The 12,162-nt window shown below is 38.7% G+C and overlaps 1 protein-coding gene across 1 annotated transcript in view; it reads left to right on the top strand.

Annotated features, from left to right (window-relative positions):
* Positions 1-12,162, top strand: part of pcdh1a (protocadherin 1a) — a 101,379-nt gene that overhangs the window by 15,722 nt on the left and 73,495 nt on the right. The window contains 1 exon segment of the mRNA XM_014011011.1: positions 282-2,468. Coding sequence (XP_013866465.1) covers positions 282-2,468 — 2,187 coding nt within the window.

Raw genomic sequence — 12,162 nt, 5'->3', positions numbered from 1 at the left:
ATATATATTAATTTTTTTATGAAATAAATTTTAGTCCTGATATACTGACATGTCTTTTTGTTAGAATATAAATATGGGATAAGATAAGAAAAGGAAGGAAAAAAAAGAGAGACAGACTTTACAAAGAATGTATGCATTTTGTGCCATCCCTTGTTCTATTTATTTATGCATTTAATGAGCAATTATCAGTGGAAAAATAATATACACTAGTTTCTTTTAGATCCAACCTCAATTTGTTGCATTTATATCATGATTTTAACCATATTATGTTTTGTTTGTAGGTCAAAGCAAACGACTCTGATATGGGCCCTAATGGAGAAATTGAATACACCCTTCATCAAGCTGTAGACCCAGTGCCAAAACTCTTACGGATTGATCGGTCCACCGGCATCATCTATGTCAAAGGACCTCTGGACAGAGAGGAAATCAGCAGCTTGTCCTTCTATGTAGTGGCGAGGGATAAGGGTCCTCAACCTAAAAGCTCCAAGACATTTGTAACCATCGAGGTGACTGATCAAAATGACAACGCTCCAGCTGTGGAGATTCGTGGAATTGGCCTTGTGACGCACAGTGAAGGAGTGGCTAATATTTCAGAGGACATGCCAGTGGGGACAGCTGTTGCTTTGGTACAAGTATCTGACAAAGATGAAGGAGAGAACGCAGTGGTTACTTGTGTGGTTGCAGGTGACGTGCCCTTTCAGCTTCGCCTTGCCAGCGACTCGACRGCTGACAACAAGAGGAAGTATTTTTTACAGACAACCACTCCCTTAGACTATGAACGTGTCAGGGATTACAGAGTAGAAATTGTTGCTGTAGATTCTGGAAATCCAGCACTGTCCAGTACAAACTCCTTAAAGGTGCAGGTGACTGATGTGAATGATAACTCTCCGATATTCTCCCCAACTTTGTTTGAGGTAGATTTTGCGGAGGAAAACCAACCAGGAGAGAAGGTTTTGGATGTTATCGCTTCTGATGCTGACAGCGGCACTAATGCAGAACTCCTCTATAATATTGTGGCAGATTCATCCATCAAAGGYTTGTTTGAGATTGATGCAAACACAGGTGAAGTAAGAGCTCGAAGCCCACTAGATCGCGAGCACAAGGAAAGATATGAGTTCAGGGTCACTGCAGCAGATAAAGGCTCACCTGTTCACAAAGGAACAGCAACAGTGGTAGTAAAAGTGCTTGACCGCAATGACAATGACCCCAAGTTCATGTTAAGTGGCTACAGCTTTTCAGTCTTGGAAAATATGCCTCCCCTCAGTCCGGTTGGAATGGTGACYGTTCAGGACATGGACAAAGGCGAGAATGCTCGAGTTCACCTCTCTGTAGAACCTGATGGTGGAAAGTTTGTAGTTCAAAATGGAACAGGCACCATTTTATCAAGCATTTCATTTGACAGAGAGAAAGAAAGCAGCTACACATTTCGTCTTAAAGCTGTGGATGGAGGAGAACCACCTAGGTCCTCTTACGTTGGTGTTACCATCAATGTATTAGATGAAAATGACAATGACCCTGTGATCACTAAGCCTTCTAACTCCTCTTTCCGTCGTTTGTCACCTCTAGCCTCACCAGATAGCCATGTAGAGGTGGTAGAGGCTGAAGACCTGGACAGTGGGCCTAATGCAGAGCTMGTGTACAATATTGCTGGAGGAAATCCTTACAATTTATTTCGCATTTCCCCCTCTAGTGGCGAAATCACACTGGCCAAGGAAATGACTCGCAAACATGGTGGACTACATCGCCTAGTGGTGCGAGTGAGTGACAGGGGAAAACCTCCACGACACGCTACTGCTTTGGTTCACATATATGTCAATGAAACAATTTCAAATGTCAGCCTTGTGGAAGCCTTAGTTGGACACAGTCTTTACACTCCACTGGATAGAGACATTGCTGGTGATCCCTACAGTGGTTTTGCTGCACACCGCAGTAACATTTTGTTTGGAAGTCTAGCTGGAGTGGCAGGAGTTGTAATGCTGATCCTGGTTGTGGTATTTATTCGTCACCGTATTCAAAGAGAAACAAAGAGTGGGTATCAGGCTGGAAAAAAGGAAACAAAGGARTTATATGCACCCAAGCAGGCACCAAAAAATGCCAAAGGCAAACGTGGAAGAAAAGGCAAACCCCAGAAGTCCCCCAAACCACTCGGGGAAGAGGAGGAGGTCAGCCTTCAAAAGAGTCTCAAGTTCAACCTTGATGGAGTCAATGACAGCCCCAGGATACACCTGCCCTTAACATATTCACCAGGAAGRCCTGATATAGGCAGGCACTACCGCTCCAACTCGCCCTTACCTTCTATTCACCTGCAAGCCCAATCCCCTTCAGCCTCTCAGAAGCACCAAGCCGTCCAGGACCTTCCTGCAGCCAACACTTTTGTTGGAACAGGAGGAGATGACAACTCCACCGGCTCAGACCAGTACTCCGATTACAGCTACAAAGCCAATCAACTCAAGTACAACAACAAGCAGGTAAAATGAGTCCCCGTAAAACATGACTTTTGTCTCGAATGTCTGTTAGGAGTGGATGATTAGTGTGATGTATTGTTTAAAGGTAATAAAGAGGGGTAGTAAAATCCTACATAATTGTTTGTACTGTGGGCAGTAGCTTTTAAATAACTTTTCACAGAGCAGCTCTGAGTCAGCTGCAGTCTTTTACTATGATTTAATTTAATGAGAGCACATTTGAATCATTTGAATGACATGTGTAATCATATTGGCATAACTATGAGTTGTAAAAGGGTAAATGATGCTTTAAAAGTTGTTTCAGTTTTTTTATGTCATTCCTTTTTTAATTTCAGCTTCTTTACTCCAGATCTACTAGAGTGACAAAATAATGTATGTTTTATTTAAAAAAATAATTTAAATATTTAAGGCATTCTTGGTCACTAAAGTAACAGAGACACGGAATATTTTGAAAATGAAATTCAGATGCAGTGTTGTTTAGTCATGTCTCTTGATGTTAACTGCAGTGACATGCAGCTCTGCTCACATGCAACTTTTCTAGGGGTTAAAAAAAAATTGGACACATGGAGTATTTGTCCATTTGTTGTACTCCTGGAGGACTATGATMGCCTGTCATATTTTGTTTTCCATCTGTTAGCCAGTACAGTTGAGTAGGCGAGGTCCATTTTTTTCTGTTACTTACTTCCGCTCTCCTGCCTGACCTCTAGTGCTCTGATCTCCGCAGGTCACTTGCTCTTATCTCCCTGCTCCTTATGCTCTTATCGTCTCTTATCTCCACAACATTTGGCAAGACTCAAATTGCCATGGAAACAGAAATATTATTAGACTCAGAGGGGATTACAAACACAAAATGTAGAGTCTAGGGATGGAGAACATGTGTGTCTTTGGGTTTCTGTAATTTGCTTCAGTGTGTYTGTTGGACTAGACATGGATAAATGTGTGTTTTAGTGTGTGTGCGCTGGAAAGGATTATACAGACATCTATTATTCTTGAATAGTGTGACATGTTATTATAGTGCTAGATGTCCGGATTTCTTGATCCCCCTCATTTAGTCTGCTACACTTGAGCTTTTCAAAACCAATTTATCTTTTCTCAAGCAATAATGTGTTGAACTTTCTTTCAGCATGAGTAAAAACAAAACAAAAAAGCCAACAAAAAAAAAAAATCCTAGTGTTAGTTGGAGGTAAAATCGGCATCATACTGTATAACTTCAAAGGAAGCCTCCCTCTAAAAACAGCATAGAACGGGGCCTTTTTCCACAACAAACAACCTCACTCTCTGATGCAGAGTATGATTAGCACCACCACATGAGTGACAACGAAAAGCTGCAAAATCACACAACAACTAGATCTAACAGCGTTATATTCATGTCGCCGCAGTGGTATTCAAAGGACGGCCATTATTTCATACAGAAAATGTTTGACACTGACATCTATGCTTTATTTTCACCCAACACGAGAGATGACATGAGCTTTCAAGTTGTGTCCCACATCGCAGTGTCACAGGTACAAAACAGTCTGACACTCTCCAAGGCTTTGCAGATAATGTTTCCAACATTTCTTTTTAAAAATTAGCAAAAATAGACGGGGAGAACTTGTCGCTGAACATGTGTAGGTGACACGTTTCCTGTGTAGATATCTTCAGTGGCAGCCTCACAGTTGACTGGTTGGTAGTTCCAGCAGATGCTTGCTGACAACTTTGGTGATCACAAGCCTTTGTGGGTGGACTCAGTTTAGAGAATAGTCACCACTGTCTGTATGACGGACAGCATAAGGGACCAAAATGACTGCAAGCCACAGGGTGTGTCTGGCTTTTTTGTGTGTAGTGCCAATCTTGGCATTCGTGCGTCAAATTGCTGCTTAGCGGAAGGGTGTTAATTGTGACTGCYGCGCAGCTGTAGGCTCTCAGAGCTTGACAGTATCTCGACTGAAGTTTCTCAATATGATAACATAAATACGTATGAGTCGRGGCCCAAGTGATTGACAGACCATGTGACAACACAGACAGATGCGGACGRTTGTGTGACATACCTCAGCAGATGTTGTCTTGTGTATGGCATAGCCTCTCACATCAGGAGGAACAGATTGACCAAAATATATAATTAAAGGAGCTGCCAAGTGAAGTGACAGATGCAGAGCCGTGCCCTTGCTTTAATTAACTGGGTTGCTCTCGACAATGGCTTTTTATTTGGGATGTGATCAGGTGTCTAGGCTTGAATTGCAGTTCACGTCTTGACATTATCGTCTAAAAATTARTGCTTGTTTACAGATTATGAGCGTATTTTTAATAAAACTTTTGATTAGCTGCATGAGTCTCAGCCCTGTTCTTTCACTCCATTCTTCTGAAGCCTCAAATGAAATATATTTAACTTACAAAAGCCAGTCTTTTGTTGAGTGGTTTCATATTTGTGTACATTGCTGTTATTACAAAGCTGTATCATGTATCTGAGTGTGTACCYTGTGCATAATGTTGCTATTTACGCTAGACTAGCAACAAAGTTTGATTTTGAGACTAGTTTTTTTTTTCCTGATTTTGAAGACAAAGGTTCATTTTTTGGTAGTTAGAAAACTATATTATGAACTACAGGACATATTCTAACAGATTCTCACAAAGCAATTATTGAAAGTACAAGCACAACTCTTTACCTTTTAGATTCAACATGATTGGAGACAGAGTTGATTGACTGTYGCCAACATAAAACTATAACACCTGTCAAATTTATATATACTAGGCAAAATGTTATTGTGTCAGTTGCTGGGACGGATGTCCAACCTGTATTTCAAGCACTAACCAGTTGTGCAAGGTTTATATTTAAAACTTATTAATCTGCCGTTTGGAATCAACTCTGTTTTTTTCTTAAAATATCTCATAAATCACTGAACAKATTTTATAACCTTCTATAGCCACCAAAGCCAGCATACATTAGAAAATACAGAAATGACCATAATTTATTCAGTTTTACAATTTATGTGTCAACATTTTGTGTGGTTATAGTTGTGAGCCATTAACAATATATACTTCAAGTGCTACCCATTGTATGCTCTTTGTCTGTTAGCAAAATATTTCATGAGGCAGTCTTGGGACCAGAAAGTCACAGGTTTGATCCTCCAACTAAGCTTACATGTCATGGAATCCTTAAGCAAGACACCTAGTCATTAAGCTCCCCAGACACTCATATAGCTGCCCGCTGCTACTATTGGGTGTAATATTGTGCAACCCTATTTCCAATGTTTAATTGAGCAGATACAAAGCTCGTTTTTGCAAATGAATACATTTTTATCTAAAACTTTGGCAGGAATTGTGGTGGACAATGTGCAGTCCTTCCTGAAATGCTAGACCTTTAATTTAAACTGCAATCAAATAGTATYTTTCATAGCAAGACTAGATACAGGCTGGCAAAACACAGGTTTTCAGATTGTTTAATAATATAAACAGTAACACTGTGACAATGACATATGCAAATGCATACATCCCTTTGTTCAGACAGTTTTGCACAAATGTTTATCAGTATGCAAACATTATTATCAGTGGGAGTATCAAACATGGTTTGTGAACAATAGTAAGTTATGCATTGTATTGTGTGGGTGTTTTTAATGCTATTTCTTATATATGTAGAACCATCCTCTACGATAAGCTGAATACTAGAATATTTAAATATGTTCTGCTCAAGACAGGCTTGTTGAGGGTGCCAAAGCCCCAGCAGATGTTTAAGATGTCCTAATTAGATCACAGTGCTATCAAAGCACATGTCAGCTATATGTGCAAGAGTAACTCTTTGTTTTGTTTCCCCCTCTGCACTAGAAACCCGTACCAGCATCAATTTTAAAACATTTTGATCTGTTCCCAAGGCTCTGTAGAGAGAAATTCAGCCCTCTAATTGCTTTAGATTAACCCACTTAGGTGCAGAATTCCTGAAATGCCATTTCCGGGATAAATTGTTGAAGCACAGATATGCTTCCTCTAAACAAAACTGAAGGGGGCTGGGGATAAAACCTCAAACAAAACATTGTTTTGATAATATAAAATTAWAACAGTTATTTTATTTTTATAGCATACTTGTTTAAAAAATAGACTGTATAAATATTAGAAACAGAATCTGCATTCAAAAGCATTGTCATCCCAAACTTGTCCACACTTCTATGTTTCTCCCCCACAACCTATTGTTCGATTTGTCTACATATTTTTTTTTTTATTATATGACTGTTCTGTACTCCACATTTCTGTTTCTCCCACACTACCCTAATCATTATAGGTACTGTATCTACAGGGTTTTTTTTTTCTTTTTCTTTTGTGCAATGTCCTTGGGTGTCCTGAAAGGCACATTATAAATAAAATACATTATTGTTATTATTATTATTATTATTATTATTATTATTATTAATAATAATAATAACTCCTTACTGCAGTGGTAACTGACAGTTGCCATGTATTGTATTTGACCAGAGCCAATGCAATTCAGCACCATGGACAGTGCTTTCTCTGCAAACTGTGTCGAAGCTTCTTTGCAAATGGAACACRACTGCATCACAGGCGGAAAAGGAAGATGATGTGCCTGTGAAATGRCACTAAAGAGTGACTCCACTCAAATGTGCTTCTTTGTCAGAACACTTTAGAATCACACTCCATGCTTATCATTTGTTCAAAGTGCAGCATTGGAGGGGGAAACAGGGAACTTTTTAATTGTTTTAGAGCCCACCAACGCTTTATAGAAAAATMACAATAAAAAGCTTGAGTCWTTTATAWGGTGTTGCGGTTTAGCTTCACTGAATCTCAATTGCAGCCTTTACTGTTGCTTTCATACTGCCTGCACCTGTTTGGGTAATATTGTAATTAAAGTGGGGACACTGGGAATTTTCCTTGRGGTCTTGGCACATTGAACCATTCTCAGGTGTGTGTCACAGTTTTGTTATTGAGCCTGGGCAGACTTTTGCATCTGGGAGAAGGTGGATTTTAAAGGAATGTAATTATGTATGGCAATTTCCTGTGTCGAATACGTGTATATTGTACAATCAATCATACACTGTGTTCGTAATCAAAGTAGGCTTAGATGCTGTAAGTAATAATGATTTTTTTTTATTAAAAAGTTGTCTTATATTATTTTTAGAGATTTGTTATAATAAGAAATATGACTGGAACCTTTTAAGTAAAAACAAAAATGACCAAACAATGTCAGTTTTTTTTAAGTTGATGCTTTAAGACATGACAAATGATGACATATCTGATTTAAGTGTGTGTGTAGCTAATAAATCTTCTTTAATAATCACTTTTACTAAACTTACACAGGCAAAAAACCTTTAGATTGTAAAAGTTGTAAAAAAAACAGTGAGAGTACCAAGACTGGGTGAATATTTTTTTACAAACCACAGTATATTAAAGTACTGTTTATACACAGTACACAGTCTATGTATGTAAATTATGTATAAAGATACAGCTAGTCCACGTTGTTGCCACAGAAGCTTAATCTATTTCTCAGGAGTTGCAAATTAAGCCGTGTGGAGGCTTCAGCACATGGTTACAGGTCAGACTTTGAAGGTTCAGCATAATTTGAGCTTATGTGGGAACATTTGTTTTGAAACGTAATCAACTGCAGCAACTTTTTTTATTTTTTTGCTGATTTTCTCACATCATTGATGAAAATTCAACAACTTAAAAAGTCACAGAGCAGCTAAAACAAAGTTAGTCTCTGTGTGCACTGGGAATTTTATTTTATTTTTATTTTTTTGCTAGGGCAGTACTTTGGCAGTCTGTTTGCTACAGTTTTGTGAAGTTTCAGAACAAATGCCGTCAAAGTGATAAGAATGTTTTTGGTCGTTTGCAGCTTGCCCAGTTCTTGCACGTGTTTTCCTATTTGCAGCACGTTTAGTTCACTTGTCTGCCACGAATCAAAGCTGGTTAAAAAACACATTTAAACCAGAGCTTTTTGTTGAACATATTTTATTTAATGTCTGCTTTAATTATTGAAAATAAAAAACGCTTCATGCTGCTCCCCTTGAAATCTAAAGGTAGTGGTAGACTGTCATTTTACCACTGGAGAAAAGTCCTCAGTTTGCACTTGTTTACCCTCACGTCACTTTCTAATGTGTGATATTGCATTATGGTTGCTGGAGAAACCAGTGACTCTCACCATTAGAGCTGATAATTAGTCCTTTTGGGTCCGAGAGCTGACACCTTTTGTCAGGCTGCACTTAATGAGAATTTTGCATCAGGAGAGAAGTGATTGGTGTGAAACACCGAGGCTTGGGTGCTCCACAGCCATCATCACTGCATGAAAGCATGTAATGCAGCCTCAATGCACACAATTTAAAAATGTTTTATTCATCCGCAGCGAATAAGTGTGGTCTTCCTCGGGGCTATTGGTTCATCTCCCTTTTCTGTTTGTGGTTACCTCCGCAGCCACTGCAGTAGCTCCTCGGAGCAGAAAGCAGGGCAGAGTGAGTGAGTCAGTGTGATTCTTAATTAACCTGCTTCTTTGTTAAGCAGGGCCCACACTTTGTGAACTTTAGGCATCCCTTTGAGCTAGGATTAGCCCAATTTAGTTCAATACAGCTGTTTGAAGTCAGCAGAGGTGTATTTCAGACAAGGCCAGAGGCAAAATTCACGCTTGTTCTACAAGAATGTGACACATTATTCTCTTTTACTTGTACTCAAGACCGGTGGAACCTAAAAAAAGAGAAAAAAAATCATTGAAGATATGTCATCTACGTTTCAGAGAGTAGCTGGGTAAGCACAGAAGGCAGCTGACTTATTTTTTGCTATCTTCCCCTATTTCCAGTGTGCCTTCCAGTATTTTTCAAAGATGAGACACACATGCAGACAAAATCAGAGCTCATTGTACAGCACATATTTGGTCTAGCTGATTACCCAGAAAGAAAAAAYAAGAGGAAAAGAAAAAGGAATGAAAGTGAGGTAATGCCGGAGTAATTTGCCCTGCTTGAATTGCGTGTTTTGCTTACTGGTCTATAGTGGCGAAGCGTGATTCAGTACAATGCATCCGGCACAGCATTATACTGAAAAATTGCTCTGTATTGTTTAGCCTCCAGTACTGCTGCCTTTTCACATTTTATCTTTTTTTTTTCTTTTAATTTCCATTTGCTTATATGGTGTGCATTTTACGCTGCTAAATCCACTTAAAAATACTCACAACTTGCAAACTCACAGTATGTATAAATATACAAAAGGTGGCTGTTGCTTTAATCAGAAAATATCTGCAAAGGCAGGAATTGAACATTTAGTGTTTCGGCACATCTGAAAAATCAACTGTTTGTGTTCACTTAAAGCCCCGTGTGTGCATGTAAAACACCAACCAAAAGGCTTAGTGATAGAAACGCACCATTTTGGTCTTGGATCATTTGATGCATGTGACATTGAAAGGAATGCTGAAAGACGGCGCTACAAGCAATAGATGTGTGCTTCTTTGATCCAGCCTTGAGGGCATGGCTAGATCAAACACAGTCACAAAAATGACAGGAGCAGATTCTAAGGAGGAAGCTTTCATACGTTTGTCTTTTTTCTTTCTTTCTTTCTTTTTAGCTTGAAACATGTTATTGAAGCAAGCACATAACATGAAGATCTAAAATAGTGTACACAGTAGACTTGTCTGCTGTAGCACCTCTTATATCATTGTTTTATTTTTTTCCCCTCCTACAAGATTCCATAAATACTGGGCCTGCTTGCACCTTTGTGTGTCCAAAGCGTGCTTTAAGCATTCAGGTAACTGTCACAAGTGGTCGTTCTCTCACGCAGACACCGGTGAAAGACTTTCAGCTCAAAAGAGAGACTCAGCTGTGCACACAGACAGGCTAGACAATAAAAAAATGGTAGTCAGGTAAGATCCTGACATACAGATAACAGGTGCTTCAGCCAAAAGTAGGATGCTGGGTAGACACTGTCACAGACAAATTTATAACAAGAGGACTTGGCCAAACTGCTAAAGCGGAAAGGCAACAAAAGGCTGGCAGTGAGCTGCCCTCTACAAAAGCTGGGACTAATTGATGATCAGGAGCCCACTCTTTCTCAGCAGATAGGTGATGAGGTCATGTGAGCTGCTGTGGAAGCAGACAGTGGAGGAGGATGACAGAAACGTGTTGCCACAGTCAGTGCTGTAGTCAAGACTGCCTAACCCGAAACCAAGTCAAGACCAAGACCAAGTCAAGACCAAATAAATTGGACACTATTCTGACAATTTAGTGATACTTTCACAGTTGTGGTCCTTAATGTCCGAGATTTAGACACTAATGAGATGAGGATGAAAGTGAGACAACTGGGCATTGATACTTTTCGAGATACATGTGAAGCAAATGCAATGCAAATTTGACGAGATCTTGGTAATGAATATTTTCTGACATCAGCAAGGACCAGAAAACAATGGGTTCATGCAGATTGTCAGTACAACAGCAGGCTTAGTGTCATTCACCAGTTATGTGTTGGATAACAGAAAACACTAAATGTCATGCAGAGCAATTCTGAGCTGCTCATGTCTTGTGAATTGTTAACATTTGAGCTGCTCCCATGCTGTCTTACTTTGTTTTCTTTGAAAGAAAATAATAATAATAAGCCAAAGACCCCAGAGGTTCTTTGAGTGCTGGAGCATTGCATTTAAATATTGTGTTCTTTTAATTTTGTTTGTTGAGGATGGGTGAACACAAAGACTCGGTTGGCGACTTCTCCCTGGAAGACAATAATTCAGTTAGAGCAACCTAAAATAGTCTTCATGTTTTGTAGTAAGAAATGATTTAAAATTTTGTACACATAAACCTCGTGATCTCCAAACTTTGRAATCTGAAAATAAACACCAACAAAGAACAAAATGTGTTTTAAAACAAAACGAAAAAATACATTTTTAAAATTAGCGACATTGAATTTCCTTTCCATAACAAGTTTCTGATTCTAAATAAGAACATTATAGATGAAGTAAAAACACTACACGTACAACCAAAAGAAGAGAATGTGAATAAGAATAAAATATACAGCAAGTAAAGCTGTCAAAATGAGGACTTCACTTGCGTCAAATCAGGCAGAACTTCACTTGCTTCCTCTGCAGTTCGACAAGTTGCTGAGTACTGAAGATTAGGAAAGACATGAAGCTTGTGTCACATATATCACTTTAACTGTGTGTCAATCTGACAGCATAAACTTATCTTTTAGATGTATGAGACCAAGTTTAAAAAGACTGAGGTCCTGCAAAACTATTTATTTATTTATTTATTTATTTATTTATTTATTTATTTAAATGTTAGGATTCAAACTGAGGATTAAAGGTTAGTAATTCATTCCTGCAATTATTTAGGCCAATTGTTACCATTTTTAAATTTATTTTGAGCCATATACATCAGCCACACCTGAGCATAATAAGCTGATTAAAAGGTAGGTGCAGCTGTGGGCACAGTGTTGCTAATCTTGTCCCTAAGCCCTTTAGTTAATGTGCTTCTCGTGACAGGGGTGGTTTCTTGGCAGGAATGCTGTTTTCAAAACAAACGTTGACCAACATAATATGATAACTTAAAAAAAAAAAAAAAATTGGCAAATCTACTGGGCAAAATCACAAAACTTTCATTCTTATTTTTTCTGAGGTTTATGTTGTTTTGGTTATCTAGCAGAAGTTACGTTTTAAAAAGTTTTGATAAAGTAATACAAGGAACTGCATTGCAAGCCTTTAAAACAATGTAGTAAGGATGTACAAATGTGTACAAAGGTGAAATAG

This window comes from Austrofundulus limnaeus, unplaced genomic scaffold (assembly GCF_001266775.1).
Source record: "Austrofundulus limnaeus strain Quisiro unplaced genomic scaffold, Austrofundulus_limnaeus-1.0 Scaffold76, whole genome shotgun sequence".
Taxonomy (NCBI): Eukaryota; Metazoa; Chordata; class Actinopteri; order Cyprinodontiformes; family Rivulidae; genus Austrofundulus; species Austrofundulus limnaeus.
This window is presented reverse-complemented; position numbering and strand designations above follow the sequence as displayed.